This window comes from Drosophila sechellia, chromosome 2L (assembly GCF_004382195.2).
Source record: "Drosophila sechellia strain sech25 chromosome 2L, ASM438219v1, whole genome shotgun sequence".
Classification (NCBI taxonomy): domain Eukaryota; kingdom Metazoa; phylum Arthropoda; class Insecta; order Diptera; family Drosophilidae; genus Drosophila; species Drosophila sechellia.
Window position 1 is genome coordinate 10,920,976 of NC_045949.1, and position 15,935 is coordinate 10,936,910.

The window sequence follows — 15,935 nt, forward strand, 5'->3', positions numbered from 1 at the left end:
TACAAAAAAATTGCTATACTTTTGAAGCAAACCAGTTTTACTTCTTTGCAGACCTTTGTCCGTCTGCCAGAAGGTTATGTAATGGAATATATGAATTTATCAAGTTTAGTTTTCGAAAACTTTCAAAGAACTTGAGTTGAGAAATTTAAGGCATCTTACAAAATATCTTCAACATATTCCTATCAGATCTGATGAAATTTTCATGGCAAAGTTCACTTTTCCGTTACCAGAAAGTATCTAACAATATCTGGGATAATCAGTTATTTTTTAATCCATATTATTTTAATTAGTTTTTGGGTTTCACGCTTACAAAATGCCGGCTGATGTATCTGTATCGGTTTAAATTTTGTTAATTATGGTAAGAACATACATATTTATATATGCCTCTCCATAAATGTGTGTATCTTTTTTAATATATACCATTATAATATATTGAATTACCAGTTCTGTGAATTATGTGCAATATTCTAACGTACACACTTCTCATCAACTGACCATTTAAACTTAAGTATTCCGCTTGTCCCCTTCTTAGCTGCAAATGATCGTATCTAGTTTTGTTTTTAACTTTATGCTAGTATTAAAAAGTAATATTTCATTTAGGTTTAGCTAATACATAGAGCATTTTGCTTTGCCACTTTTTACAAGAAGTGCTTGTGTATCGTTTGCTGCTTTCCGCTATATATATAAATTTCAATTTGTTCCTCGTTAAAGCGCCTCCAGTGCCTTGGCCAACCCCATCCAAATTCTCTAAGGGATGGGAGGTGCTCTCCCAACTGACCTTTTAAACCCTCCCTCTCCTGAATGTGGCTAACAATTTCAATTAGGTATCTGTATTTGTCGTGCGCTGCTCAAATTTGCTTTCTGAAAATTAGTTATATCACCTTGTATCTCTTATATAAAAAAGTAATAGATTTTTGCTTTGGGCAAATGGCCCCTGTCACTAAACTCTGACCCCGTGTTCCAGGATTCAGCTGTATAGTCTGTGGACAGTAGGATGGGTTCTGTGGGTGTGCTTACAGATCAAAACTAGCTAAACATCGACTCTTAATCGAGGTGGCGATCGATTTGAATGCAGTGCGGTTCATCATTGTTGGGCGCTAGCTCAGTTCGACAACTAATGATCGACAAATTTAGCATGGTGGTTGGAATTGTAAAAGGAGTGCTCGTTCGGAATGGGCCAGATCAACGACTATCGTCTCAACATTACGTGTACAATTCAAAACTGGAACAATAATTTTGACGCATTCGACTTGAGCGATTGGTGGTGGTCAATAATGATCTAATGGGGCGGCGGAAATGCAGAATATCTGGAGTGGAGTGCTGTCGTGTAACTCGATTTGATGGTTTATAAGGCACTGGTAGTTTAAATCGCTATACCTAAACCTGGATCCATTGTCGATCCTTATCCAGGTTGCAGGTCCGTTCGCGGCTAGTTCAACTTGAGTTTTGAACTGAGGTCGCGAACTGTGCGCTTTGGCAGGTGTGTGGCATGATATGGTGTGGCAAGGTATCTAGGTCGAAAGTATTGCTGTTGGAAGTAGAAATTGTGTACAATGCGTTTCATTCAAGATCAATACAACAAGTGTTTAACAACTTAAAAAAGAATAGTATAGGATGTACGGTACTATAAGGTCGTATTTAATGGCAAGAATCAATTAAGAAATATTCATATAAAAACTTCAAGCTTATGCTTTAAAATTTATAGAATAAATACATTATGGATATATCAATTTATTTCAACTCATGACCATATGGCTTTGAAACGCACTGTAGGTGTACATTTTCTGTGTAGAGGAGGAAAAGCGCTGGATGCGAGAAATAGGTATCGGTTTGAGATTAAAGAGATTTCAATCGGTTCACAGACAATTGAGAGTGTATAGGTGTGTGTGTGTGTCGAGTGTGTGAGGGTGTGTTTGTGTGGCTCGACTTAGATTAAGACACGTTCACTAAATTATTAAAGCTGACACTTATTCATGTACTTAGTCAATCGATTGCATAACAAATACGAGACCCATTGGGGGACCAACAAATCCTGTTGGCTGGTTTCGGACTCCCTTTCTTTACCTTTTAATTTTCCACTGTCGACTAGCTTAAATCTTAGGCTTAGACCATTTAATTTAAATTCACATTACTCAAATAAAATCTGATTACACTTAGCTATAGCATTTAAGACACATAAGGCCCCACTTGGCATTGGGCTGCTTCCTTTGGTTTGCTTTAACGTTTGCTTTAACCGCCACTTTAACCGCCACTTTAACGCTCACTTTAACTTTAACCAGCTACTTTGTTTGTGTGTGTGTGTTCCTGTTTGTGTGTCTGTATCTGTGTTGCTGTATCTACCAAATTGATCTGATCATCGAATGGAACATTTACAAATGTGTCGTGTGTTTTGGCACTGCTGCACTTGCTCTCCCGCGGGGTGGCGACTGAAATCTCTTTAATAGAACCGATCCGTGCTCAGGATATCCTCTTCGTCCTCCTCCACGATGATCTTGTTGCGAATGGCATGGGTGACAGCTTCGACCTTGCTCATGGTGGGACTGAGGAACTCCTCGCGCAGGGATCTTGGTGGGTGGGCAAACGATGTATCCTGCACGGAGTAGCGATACTGAGAGTGGGACTGGGACTGGGAACGCGACTGACTGGTGTGCTGTGGTGCGGCTGTATACGAGTGGCTGGTGTACTGGGATCGAGGCTGGGAATAGGACTGCGGCTGATGCAGCAGTGGATAAAGCTCTCGGCGAGATTGGGGCCCTTGATCCAGGTTGCTCTGCGAGGAGGAGGATAGCCAGTGTGTACCCAGGGAGGACTGGCGTGGCAAATAGGACACGGGTGCTCTATTACTGGGCAGGGAGGACTGGCGTGGCAGACCTAAAGGTCTGGACCTGGATCTGGACTGTGATTGTGACTGAGATTGAGATTGAGACTGAGACTGAGACTGGTGTATCATGTCAAGATCAAAACTATTGTCGCGTGCTTCCATCAAACCTGGCACTCTCGCATCGATCTGATCCCACCCCTATATCCACGATTCCTACATGGCATTAAGCATTCTCCTACTACTCCCACCACCTCTGTGCGGACTGTATTCATCGCGATCGACAACGGTGGCGCCACGCGGCAGATCCCGCGGGTCGTCGATCCTGGTCGAGGGTCCGTAGCGTGAGCTGCTCATCCGCATCTGGGCCTCCTCGCGCTCAAAGTCCGGATCCTCCAGCAGGCGTCCGCCCCTGGACAGATGGCCGTGGTGGGAGGCGCCGCTGGGACCGCTCCTCATCGCCGGATACTCAAAGTTGCGCTCGTCCAGCAGCTCGTCGCTATTGAGATCGTAGTGCATGAGGTCCCGCTCGCGCCGCTCGTACCGCTCCCGTTCGCGGTCCCGCTCGTAGCCACCGCCGACGCCTCCGCCTCCGCCGCCTGCGCCCACTCCACCGCCGCGCTCCTGGTGGCGTACCGAGGTCGGTTGTCGGCGGCTGTGCTGGTAAGAGGTTCCTCCTGCAAAACGCCCAACACGGCAATATGTTAGTGAAATTGTTGTCACACAAAGGCATTTAAGGGTAACGAAAAACGGAAAACAGAACCAGAACTAAAGCATTCAAAAAAGGGTCAATAGGCGAAAAGTTGGTTTCAGGCCTTAGATATCCAATACCGGAGATTGGTCATTTGGGATTTTGTGTTCAGTGCGGTCTCTAATTAAAGGAGATACCTCAAACTGATTTAATTTACAAAGGAATCTAGTCATATAGGAACCGATAAGAGCTTTATAAGATTGGTATATTAAATACGTTTTGTTTTTGAATCGTTTTTACTCTATACTTGGGACAATGGTATAATTACCAAGAATTTAATTAGAAAATATAATTTAATTTAGAGGAAGTACATTATATAAAGAACTATTTATGTGGCTTACTACCTGGTAACTTTTCTATGTAATAAACACGTGAGCATCTAATAAGCAAATGCTCATTTGTTCAGCTATTCATTGGTTAATAAACTTGTAACTTTAAAACGTTAGTAATAAATAAGACATTTGGTTAAACCTTCAAAGTAGTAACAAATAATATTTAAATTCGCTGAAAATAGGAACAAAAAAAAAGAACAGCAGATGATCGAAACCTAGCGTCAGTTATGCATGGTACATTTAGGGAAACGAGGATAATGGAGTGGGAAAATCGCTCAAAAAATAATGTAACGCAAACACATCGTGGGGGTTTCGGTACTCACTAAACCAGATCTAAACGATTAGTTGATTTGGTTTTGCAACTTGAAATGGTGAAACATAAGGTTCGACAACAACGGAATACATGTACATATATATAGTATATATTATAACTGAGCTGATTTGGGTTGAGTTGAGCTAGGAAAACACCCGGAAGAATGTGAGAAATCGAGTAGAAGGGGTTGGCGCGGATTGCGGCAGTTTACAGGCGCACAACGCCCGGTGTAACTAAAAACAAGTACAGAGATCAGTCGATAAAACGCACGATTGGAATAACAAATATTGGAATGGGTGAGATCGATTAGCTAGACTTGATTGATTGATGAGACGGATGCTTGAGAAGGTTTGGCACTACGATTGCAGTTCGTGCAGTTCGGTTTTAATCGGTTAGTAGAACTCAAACGGCAGAAAGATATTCTTAGTCGGCTAACATTAGTGGGCAATCGGGGGTGGTTTAATCTCGAGGGTGTGCGCACACCTCATCACATGGATGTCGTGGATGTCTTGACTTGGCAAAGAGTTGTACTGGTGGAGATCGTCGGAGATGTCGGTCGGTGGGTTTAGCTAGTTTTGCTAGTTCCAGTTGATTTGGTTTTTGCTTTTGGTTTCAATTCAATTTCAATTTCAATTCGGGTTCAATTGTCTTTGGCATTTTGTACTGTTGATGTCGCAGTTGTGTTGGTCGTGGTGCTTGATTTGGATTTGAACTCGTTTTGATCTATAGCATTGTTGTAAAGGGACCGGGTATGTCACGTGCTGTGAATGCTGTAAAGTGTGGTCACAAAATAGAAACGATAGAAAATAAACGAAAAGTTGAGGATACCAGTGATGTTGTTTCTGAGCTATATGTACAAAATGTGCCTAGAAAGCGGGAAAGTTCTAAGTAAATGCCATGAGCTGCAGCTACATACAATCGAGATGGGTGGAGATGTGAGCCGGTGCCGAAGCTACTTTTCACCTCGGTCTATGTACAAAAGAGAGTTACAATGGGCTACAACTTCAACTGGACTGCTAACTTGGGACGAGGTGGTTCTAGCTAAACTTTCAGTATTATCAAATGCTATTTATCTTCAACTCGATTTCTGGGGGCAAGTGATACTTAATGAGTTTACGTATATATTATCGGTACAAACGGAAATGAAACGAAAAGAAACAGTATTAACGAAATTTACCTTGGTCCCAATCGAACTCCCTATCCCAATCTCGTTCCCGCTCTCTCTCCCACTCGCGAGCCCGTTCCCGCTCCCACTCGAGATCCCTTTCGCGATCCTTGGAGCTGCGATCTCTGTTGAACTCCCGATCCCAGTAATCCCGCTCCCGTTCGCGCTCCCTCTCCCTCTCCCTGCTATCGCGGTCTCGCTCCCGACTTCCCTCGCGCTCTCCGCCGGACATGCCCATCCTGGGATCCTGCTCATCGACAAACTCCTCGCCATCTACTGCTCATCACACGGTGCCCACCACCACGTGTTGGATATCGGGGGAGAGAGAGCCAGAAGGAGAATCGATTGGTTTTATTTGGTACAGTCATGGGAATTTGAATTTGAAAAAGACAAATTTTAGAATTGTATTTTGTATAAGTGTGTTGAGTATGTTGAGAAGCAAATGAAAATTGTTTTACTGCTGATCTGATGTGCATACATAACATATCCATCGCTATGTACACACATGCTGATATGTATTCTTAATGGGTCGTCGGATCGATTTCGTTTGAATTGGGTAGGTGAGAGGCAATAATGGGTGACTCTGATTTCGATATCGATATTGATATTGGTTTGATTGAAATTTCGCAGCTGCTTGGGCATGGGCGAGGACTTTGGTGGAATCACGCGTATGAACATGGCAATGCGACCGTAGATGAGCCCGATAGAGCGGGTAGGTGTTCCATTACCTGGAGGCGTCGGTCCCAGCCGTGCGGGATCTGCGGAGGGCGAGGCCTCCTGCGGCAGGGGGCGGGCGATGGGCGGCACTGCTCGAATGTCCGGGTGGGTGGCCTTCCAGTACGTCTGCAAGACATCATAGATTAGTTTAGATACATCCTAATGTGCGTATACGTAATATTTAAAAATTATATATGTGCTAAGCGTCGTTCAGAATTTTCTATCAATTAAACCTGATCTCGAATGACTTGAACCCACCTCCAAGTACTCGGCAATGTGCTCGCAGGCGTCTTCCAGCTGATTCTCGTCTAGGATTACATCGAACATATCCGGTGGACATTGGGCTAGCTTCTCGGCGGCAACCATTTGAACGGAGAGGTTTTTCGCCTGTGACTTGCCACGTGATTTGATCAAACGCTGTAAAACCTGCAACACCAATATATTGATAAGTATACTGATAATAAAGAGTAGCCATTGTATAGCTCACCTTACTACTACTAATCTTTAAGTACACTATTGTTGGCGCTAATGAAGTTTTCGCTAGTTGTGACGGATGATTGATTGTATCACAATCGAGCACGACCAGCTGGAGCGAGCGGGCCAGCTCGAAGATGCGCTCGATCTCCTCCTGCACCTTGCCGAGGCAGTCGCTCCGGCTGGAGGATCGCTCCATGATGGCCCGCTTCGAGGGATTGTTCATGATGGAGCGCTTGGCCAGCGAGATGTCGGCCATCACCCGGGTGATGATGATGCGGCCCTCGAAGCGGTGCTTGAGGAAGTCAAAGAGGGCCTTCTGCATCATGTCGGTCACCTCGTAGCCCTTCAAACTGGGCCCCACCAGGACAACGGGACGCATCGAGGGCACCACGTCGTAGGGACTGGCCGTCTCCTGTTTCTTGAAGAACGGCTTTCGCTTCTCCTTGTTGGCCGCCGCCGCCGGTGTCTTGCCGTGTCGTCCTGGTCCCATGGAATCTGATTCGTCACCTGAGCGTTAGTATCATGGCAAACAGGACGAAATAATGGCAAAGGATGAGCGAGCTTATGATTGGTACGAGCCAGTGCGATCGATCAGTACGAATTGCTAGGCCAATTTTAGATATTATCGTAAATACGTAAGACGCTTGTGGGTTAGTTAGTATATACAGTGTTCTCGAATTGATCGGATCCGTGGATTTCGGTGTGCTCGTGTTTTGTGCTGGGCAATTGTGTCGGTCTACGGCAGGTTCGCAATATCAGGTTGATTTGAATTTTTATCTCGTTTTTATGCTTTTTTCTTTTAAACCGGTCTACGCACCATTTAATGCTGTTTAAAATGCCAACTCGAGGGTGAGGTTTCTTTCTATAACTATCTAACTTATTTCTACTCGAATATGAAGTGTTCTGTTTGCTTGCAATTTAAACAGATTTCTATAACTAAGTACGGGTTTAAGTTAGCAGGACATACAGGACATATAGCCATTTCGACAAGAATCGGGGTTTTACGGACAGTTGAAACGAATTTTGGAATGAGTTTGTCTGATTGATTCAGTTTATAGAATATTTTACTTACGAAAATTGAAAAGATTCAGTTAAAAAAATTAAAAAAATTAACTGATTAGATCTGTTCTGATAAAGTTTTAAAGTTAATTTAAGAATGTATCAAGCTTTATCAACTACAGCTGAGTAGCTAACTTTTTAAAAACTTTCTTTCTGAAAAACATTCATCTAGTTCAATGTTTTGAGTAGATTTGTTTTGTTTTTGAAAATCCTGAAACTCCCCAAAAGAGCTAGCGATATTTTAGCGATTGAAATGGATTTCTGAGATTCTGATGAGAGACGTGGACAAACCTTTGTTTTTCTTGCGCGGTGTTGTACTGTAGGGATCTTGGGTCGCGTTGTGGTTGTTCATTTGGTTAGTGTTGTCAACCGTTTTGTGTTAGATAAAAGAGAGTTTGAGTGCATTTAATAGTGTTCACATTGGCTAATTGGTTAGTTTACAAGCAGACCATGAACGAGGAGCTTTGATTTAGACAAACTAGGACGGAGAAAATCGTGGCTATTGAAGCTGGTAAGGTGTGTACTTTTGTGTGTTTACAGTGGTGAAGTTGGGGCTAAAACCGGAATATCAAGCAGTCTAGGCCGATCTGCTGGAGGATTCGGCTTTCATGCTGGGATCTAGGGCTAGCTCTAGGCCGATACATGGGCCGTTTGCATAACTAGGGACGGATTTGCATCGGATTGCCGGGTGAAGTCGTTGATATAAGTAAGCATTAACTTGCACTCGGTTTATATGAATGTCACATGATATATAATTAGATCAAACACAAAAGTACAAAATTACGGGAATTTAGCTTGGCCCACATTTTCTTTTTTTCTTTTTTTTTGATATGGTCTGGAATCTGATTTGGTTCGCTTTGAAATGAAAATCATAAAACACGCGTCCAATTACAATAAACATCGATGAGCTCGAGTCGGGCTCGGCATCCGTCTGTCGGACCTATGGATGCTCATAATCATATTGGGCTCCTCGAAGGGAGTACCTCTTTTGGCGATTTACAAAAGTAAACACATTACATAGAAGACATCGAAAAATATATATAGATTGAAATTAATTCGATTCACAGAATTGAACAGAAACGAAATAAAACCTCGCCCAAAAGAAATCAGGAGAATGAAATGTGTGTCATACCAGGTGTGGGGGGTGTGCTACCTCGAGATGGCTCCGCACCTGCTTGTCCGCCCGCACCAAGATTCCCGCTCGACGAGCCCTTTGTGCCATACAGTCTTGAGGGTCTGGTTTGGTTCTACGATACAGAAGTCATTATGGATCACACTTGGAAGATGTGTGGATTGGTTCTATCATATCCAACCTGCATGCGAATGTTGTCTAGCTTAGCGGGGCTGGGTATGAAGCCCACATCACAGCCCTCCTTGACCAGCCGGCCGATCCACCAGTTATTGTCGTACTTCTCTTTGATGTGCAGGAACTCCCGGATCTCGAACGAAACTGCTCCGCCCTGCACCGGCGAATCGTCGTCGATGGCGCCATCGTATGCTACGTTGGTTCGCACAGCGAACGCCACTGGTTTGCTCTGAAATTACAGGGTATTACAGAGTTTGGATTTCTATTTGTATTATGACCAACACACTTACCCTCGCTTTATCCAACTGGCTTAAGGCCTGACGTTCCTTTTCTCGCCGAAGCGATTCCTTTTCCTCGTCTAGCGACAGATCGGATGACGGTTGTGAGTAGTTCGAGTCGGCAGAACCCTGGAAATTTTCAAAATAAATGGGATCAGAATAGACTTTAATCTGCCTTAAAAGTGCCGAATTAAAGACAATTGAATTGGACCGGGCATCTGAAAATCATAAAAAATTTAATTGGATCGCTGCCAAAATGCCAGCCCAACTCAAATATCCAAACAATGCAGTAAAATGTGTATAGTTTTCAATATTTCTTCTTGCCGCACATGAAGCAACAGTTGGTGGCAAGTACATGGCCAATATAATGGCCCCCGAGAAGGCTGAGTAATTTGGCATGAGCCAAGGCCTATTTTTATGAGATTATAACTAAATTACATAAAGTTCTTTGTGGATTTGTTTCGTTTTATGCTAATTATTGTACTCAAAAAATACAAAACCTGTATGGAATATGGCAAGTAAAATCGAATTTGTTTTGTAATGCTTTTTAAATAAGAAGTATTTTCAAATCAGACTTCGAATTGAATGTTTAAAAATAGATAAGATTACAAACACGATGACATTTATTTGAAAATTGCATTAAAGAACATGGATTATGGTCCACCCCCTAGATGTTTGATTAGTTGTAGCACCTGTGTGAATAGTTTGTTGTATCCACTCTGGTAGGAGGGGTATCCAAGGCCAAATCGAGACTCTCGATGTTGGCCACCCTGAACGGAGGGTGCATCCGAGGAAGAGGCGCGCTGCACCATGGGCCTGTCAGCCCGGTAGTCTTCCTCGAACGAAGATATTTTGGCGATGTTTCCGACGATCCTGTGCGAGGACAACAGCACCACCAGCACCAGCAGATGGTGCGATGCTGATGAAGTTGGTGATGGTGGCGTTGGTGGTGGTGGAAAGGAACGTGATGGTGACGGTGGCTGGCAAGGCGTTGAGCTGGCAATGATTACGTATCCGTATTCCACGACAACTTTTATTCCTATACGTTTTCGGTGAGTTTGGAGTTGGCTGGTTTAGTTGGTTACAACTACACTTAACACTTTATGAAACCAACTGGTTTTGGAGTTGTAAAAAGACTATAAAAGCGATACGATTCGGGTAATCAGGCATATACAAAATTTCTATTGAATATTACACTTGAATATTTTCTTTTGGCAGGATTTTGAGAGCTTTATTGTTGCACTTTGTTGTATGATTAACACTGACATTGGCAATATACTTTGCTTAACTATTTTAACCATCGGGTCAGACGGTGTTCGATTTTGACACTGACATAAAAACACCGTTACAAATTGTGCGAGAGAGATAGCACAACAGCGAGAGAGATAAAAAGGGAACAAGCGAGAGAGAGAGAGAGAGAGAGAGGCGATGCGATTGTCAAACGGTTTGGAAGCCACAGGCGAAATAACTTTAAATTGTTAACTGGAAGGGATTTCCGCAGCCCTTGGTCACCTTAATTTCAGCACAATTTGCATACGACTGGCGAATCGGATCGAAATTGATTCCGCATCGATGGGGATTTTTGGCCCCAGGGAAGTTAAAAATAGGAATTTATGTCAGTGGCGTCGGGTCGCGGTTCTCTGCTCACATCACTTTTTTTTTTCCTTTCTAGTATATGCACACGAAATGTGCTGGAAAACTCGGGCAGAGGGGGTGGTACACATAGGTCGCGAAAACTGATTTCCGTTGAACGTGGCGGTGTGTTTTTCAAATCTTCCTTTGTTCCGAGAACCAACCGACTCCTTCCGATTTCGAACCCCTTGACCTGGCTATATCCTCAACCGATTCGCGGGTTATCTTTTACAGGATTTCATTCGATTCACATCCTTTGATTTCGATTCGCCTTTCCGACATTCAAACGGTTCTACTCCGCACGCAAACTGAATCGTTTCTGTATTTGGAAGGCGAAAAGTCCGCTCCGCTCTGGGAAAACTGTGTAGAGTTTTCTCGTTCCCTTCCAGTGCGTAAATGCTCCACTCGTTTCGGGATATATGTATATATTTATATGCTTGTGTGAACATTCCCTCACACACACCATCAAAAGTAGCAGCCCGTGAATGTAAACAAAATTGGTTTTCAAGTGCATATGCAGCAGACTCGTCCCACTGTGCGACTGGAGTTGCTTATGCTGAAATGGGAGAAGCGTGGAGCTATCCGCCCCCACAAAATCTCCATCAAAATGAGCGCGCTGTCATCGGCGGTCAGTGGTGTGCCTGGAAAATCGATAGCACCCGCACTTCTCAAGAGGGTAAGGGGGACAAAGGGGTAGTGGCGGTCCACCTGTTGGCAACCCCGATAATTGTCTGCGAGCGCCAAAACCTCCAAAAGAAAAGGGTTACAGCTGTTGGTCGCAGGTCTCTCAAGCACACACATATATTTTAAGTTAATCGTAAAATTGACATTTAAGATTTAAGAAATTTAATTTAATATGCCTGTAATTGATCTCTTATTTTACATCTTTATCCTAACCACTTTGAAAATTTGCAAAGTAGGCTACTAGCTTTAGTAGCAAAAATTCATACATTTAATAGATGTTTTAATTAAATTTTGCTTTAATATTATGCTTTCAACAATACTAAAAATAATCAATGTTTTGGTAGGCAAATGTACTAGTTCCAAATTTATATAAATACCAAAAACAATGGTAAAAATAAACAATTTTTTATTTAGCTTTTTTCATTATTCGTTAAATAAGAATTAAAAAGAAAAGTGTTCTATGCCTATTTGAAAAACCACTTTAATTTCGACTTTTTTTATATATATTTTTTATCACACTGTGCCCATAACGTAAACATTCCGTTTTCCATTTCCTCACTTAAAGTGACAGGATGCGAGAGAGTAGGAGGCGGAGAGAACAAAAGAGCAGCGGAGCGTGCGCAGATATCAATTCTCCACTTTTGCTCCACGCATGCGTCGGCATTTATTCTTCTCCACTCTCTTTCTCCGGCTCTCCCCATTTAACGGTTAACGGGGAAGGTCGCGGGCGATGGTCCCAATTTGCGTTTACACATTTCCAAAAGGCAATATGTAAAACAAAAGGGGATCCCCCTTTAATCGCTGAATTGAAGTGAGAATGGGGGGTCGGGTGTTGTTTGGCTACCTCGGGTCGATTCTTTGTTTACCTTTCGCCGATTGCCCAAAAGCCCCATCATACTTTGCAGCGGGCAAAGTGCCCAACAACTAGTAATGAACTTTGGTTGCCATCGACACCGCACCGCCACCCACAGCCACCCACTTCCAACGCTCGGTGGGTTAGTTTTTCTGCGTGTGGGTCAACGCTCTGCTTTCGGATTCCAGTGCAATTTCCCCCTCAGTCCCCTGGCAAATATTTTCATGGTCAGCCCGAATGTTTCCCACTTTTCCGGCATCGTCGATGACCGCGCGTCAGCAAATGGCTCCTCACCTGCCGTTTGGCTTTGCATCGCTGTCAGCGTTTTCAAAAGGCTCAAATAACAATGATTCCCAATTGCAATGCACGCATTAGAAAATAAATAGTTAGGGTAATGTAGAGTAATGTAATTAAGTGATAAAAAATATACATTTTAAAGTGTAGTCTCTGTAATTAAAATAACTCAGAATAGACTGAGTTAATCGCATACAAAGATTTATTTATGTAAAATGCATATTAATACAGACACTGCTTGTATTCCATTTAAACATGCTAAAATAGATATTTATGCGAATTTTGCAAAGTTCTTTAGTCTAGTTGCAAACGCATAACAACAAATTAGTGGCTTCTGAGTATCTCAAAAGTATCAACATTGACTATGCTTACAACTATGCAAAATTCGAAGATGAGTAAGAGGTGTGATAGCCTCTTTGGCCCCCAAATTGTCTGTGGGAGAACTAAGAGTATTTAAATTTAAAAACAACCGCACGAGGTGTCATAGAAATACAGTGCGTACTATAATTAAATAACAAAAAATAAATTGAAATGCAGGTGAAAAACAAACCAAGCCTCTTATAAGATAACCACTTTATTCTAATTATTTTATTACCAAGGCGACTGTTATTACTATAAATTACAATATATATATATATGTATTAAATTTGTTGCATTAAAACCATGCAAGTTCCTTGCTTCATAGTTTCGTGCTCAGAAAAACTAGGCGTATGAGTAATCTCGCATCCCTTTGCTTGAGGAAATCACTCATCCGCCGCGTTGGCACTACATTCTGATACGCACTGTATTCACTCCGCGTATGTGTGTATTTAAATGGTCGTGAATAGCCTGACAAGCTGGGCGAGCAGTCTGCGAGCGATCGAGTGGATAAAAATATACGGATTCCGCCCGGGCCCGGGGGCACATTAAAATAAGGGGTAAGATTAGGATGGCTAACCGAACTATTACTTTCACTCACCCGGCGATTCTTATTCCTGAAGGGCTTGTAGGACTTGCCCTTGTGCTTGGCACCCAGGTGAAGCTTCTTCATGGCTCACGATTTGTTTTGGAATCACAAACGGTATAGGAACACAAGCCGAAATTTATGGTGAGCGTCTAGCGCGATTTGTCCCCTCTCAAAAGTCAATTATGCAATCATTTTTGGAATCGTTGCTGCGGTCGCACAACAAAATAAACAAACACTTTGCCGTTATGGCCACTAATCGTCAAATGGCCAAGAGCCCCGCACACACACACACACACAGACGCAATTACTCATCGAATTGGGTCACAATTGGGGGGCTATGGGACTTAGAGTCCGTCACATGGCAGCGATTTGAACGAACGCAACGCCATCCTGCTGGAATCTATATGCTTGATGGGCTCTATGTTCCGAGGGGGTGATCCACTTTGGCCAAGCAATGTGGAGCAGATTCAAGCGGTTCGCGGCGGTGACGGCTGAAAATGCGACCGACCGCACAAGACAGCAATTTCGACTGACAATATTTTTGGCACCCGCGCCGCATCCATTGACAAAAATGCCCGCGAGAGAAGCCAACGGAGACGATCTCTGAGAATCATCTAGTAATGGGAAATTCAAGAGGTGAATCGCTCGGAAAATGGCTTGCAATAATCCGTTTTATGACGGCTGCAGTAATAATATATAAATGCAGACGACACATGTTCTATTTGGTTTTTAAAAGGAATCCGGAGGGCAGAGGCACAAAACAACAAAAATAAGTATAGGGTGCAATTACAACATAGACGGTTTTAATTTGAAATCATTCTTCACATGAAATTGGTTTGCCACTAGTACTGTTGACCCTGGATTCCCTGGCCCAAGCCGCGCAGTTCCTCCATCAAAGCCGCCATTCCAATGCGCTGGTGGAATTGTTGCACCTGCTCCCTGTTGGGACTTCCCACGTAGCGGGGCACCTGCTCTGTGTAGGCGCCGGCGGATCCGTAGGCAGGGGCCTGTGCCTCCTGGGCACAGGGAGCTGGGGCCAGATTGGGCTGGCAGCTGAACAGGTAGTTGGTGGGGCAGGGTGGAGCCGGATAGCCAGACGGGGCAGCGGGTGCAGAATAAGCTTGAGCTGGAGCTGCATACGGGCAGGAGGCACCGGCCAGGGCCACAAACGCAACGAGGGTGAGAGCAACGATCTTCATGTTGAACAAAACGATTTACAACTGTCGATTTAGATGCCGAAGGTGGCATTCTTATAGCGTCATGCGTTGACTTAAATAAAACTCGGCAATAAAACTCGGCAGAGGCTTCAAGAACTGCAGTGCCATCACATAGCAAGCAATTTAAACGGGGCGAAAACTGGAAACAAGCAGACGATTATCACCTAATGTGGCAAAAAATTACTGTCACCATGCAGTCTGTCTCCGTTTTTGCGGCTTAATAGCAGAGCAATTAAATTATTACGTCCAAAGTGCCAATCGAAAATGAAGTTGCTCATTTTTTGGACCTCAGCTGTTTATTGACCCAGTTCTTTCAATACAATATTTGAGTATTACTTAAGCGGCTGTTCCTTTTCGAAATTTTATAAAACGTATGTAACATTAAATCTGCTTATACTTCGCTTTTATAAATGGTTGCCTTAAAAATTAATTAAAGAAATCATTTAATTTTATCGTAAAACTATTTATGTAGTACAGCGACACCTAGCGGCTACTCTCAGAACAGATCAGGTCTCCTTAGCGAGTACTCAAACCACAATCTAGATTTCGCCTTGGAGACTTGTTTATGGTATTTTTAAGAGTTTTTTCCTTAAACATATAACTTCATTTTACGATAAAAATATGCTTATAAAGTTTTCAGTTTATTAATGAAGTTATTAGTTCTAACATAAAATTAGTTCGAATAAAAATTACAAAAAAAACTACGCAATTTGCAAATATTCTAAGACATCTTTATAAGTAGAAGAAGTATTTAGAGATCATTTAGAGAGATCATTTTGCCAACCTGTCTGTTTCAGTTTCTTTTACCATAATTGAGCAATAAATGGAAATTTGTATTGCAAATTTATGTCATCTTTTAGTCATAACTCAATTTGACCTGCGTCCATTTAGTATGGAAATCCTAATTGACCAAAACGAAACAGTCATAAACATGAATGTAGAGTGCATAAATTGCAACCCGTTTTTTTAGTGATGTTCAATGCAAATAAGAAACTTAGTTTCCTGGAAGGATATTAAGAAAATATTGCTTAAAAAGATATATTTGCATAATTGGTTTAATTCGATAAGCAAGATAGATAAGTAAAACAGTTGT

At 42.6% G+C, this 15,935-nt stretch overlaps 2 protein-coding genes across 15 annotated transcripts; both read right to left on the reverse strand.

Moving 5' to 3' along the window:
• Positions 1-1,617: 1,617 nt before the first annotated feature.
• Positions 1,618-14,147, reverse strand: LOC6612134 (voltage-dependent L-type calcium channel subunit beta-3). 14 transcript variants are annotated; one of them, XM_032716574.1, is made up of 10 exons: positions 13,638-14,145; positions 9,229-9,345; positions 8,946-9,167; positions 8,786-8,879; positions 6,584-7,068; positions 6,355-6,522; positions 6,108-6,222; positions 5,392-5,655; positions 3,039-3,495; positions 1,618-2,885 (listed from the first exon to the last, which is right to left on the reverse strand). In XM_032716574.1, the coding sequence occupies exons 1-10, from the start codon at positions 13,707-13,709 to the stop codon at positions 2,438-2,440; spliced, it is 2,442 nt and encodes an 813-aa protein (XP_032572465.1). In that variant the 5' UTR covers positions 13,710-14,145; the 3' UTR covers positions 1,618-2,437. The 14 variants fall into 14 exon arrangements, 11 of the variants coding, with proteins under 11 accessions (XP_032572465.1, XP_032572461.1, XP_032572475.1 ...); XM_032716570.1 differs by lacking the exon at positions 13,638-14,145 and adding an exon at positions 9,909-10,092 and having other exon boundaries at positions 6,584-7,080; positions 8,765-8,879; XM_032716584.1 differs by lacking the exon at positions 5,392-5,655 and having other exon boundaries at positions 6,584-7,080; positions 13,638-14,144.
• Positions 14,148-14,399: 252 nt separating this feature from the next.
• Positions 14,400-14,856, reverse strand: LOC6612135 (vitelline membrane protein Vm32E). The gene has a single exon (XM_002036616.2). The coding sequence runs from the start codon at positions 14,822-14,824 to the stop codon at positions 14,468-14,470; it is 357 nt and encodes a 118-aa protein (XP_002036652.1). The 5' UTR covers positions 14,825-14,856; the 3' UTR covers positions 14,400-14,467.
• Between the last annotated feature and the right edge of the window lie 1,079 nt (positions 14,857-15,935).

Excerpts from the sequence above, each read along its gene's own strand:
- LOC6612134 (XM_032716570.1), bottom strand. The coding sequence starts at position 10,028 with ATGGTGCAGCGCGCCTCTTCCTCGGATGCACCCTCCGTTCAGGGTGGC. Across the intron at positions 9,346-9,908 it reads ACAACAAACTATTCACACAG|GGTTCTGCCGACTCGAACTA; the intron begins GTGCTACAACTA and ends GAAAATTTCCAG. Across the intron at positions 9,168-9,228 it reads GCCAGTTGGATAAAGCGAGG|AGCAAACCAGTGGCGTTCGC; the intron begins GTAAGTGTGTTG and ends CTGTAATTTCAG.
- LOC6612135 (XM_002036616.2), bottom strand. The coding sequence starts at position 14,824 with ATGAAGATCGTTGCTCTCACCCTCGTTGCGTTTGTGGCCCTGGCCGGT.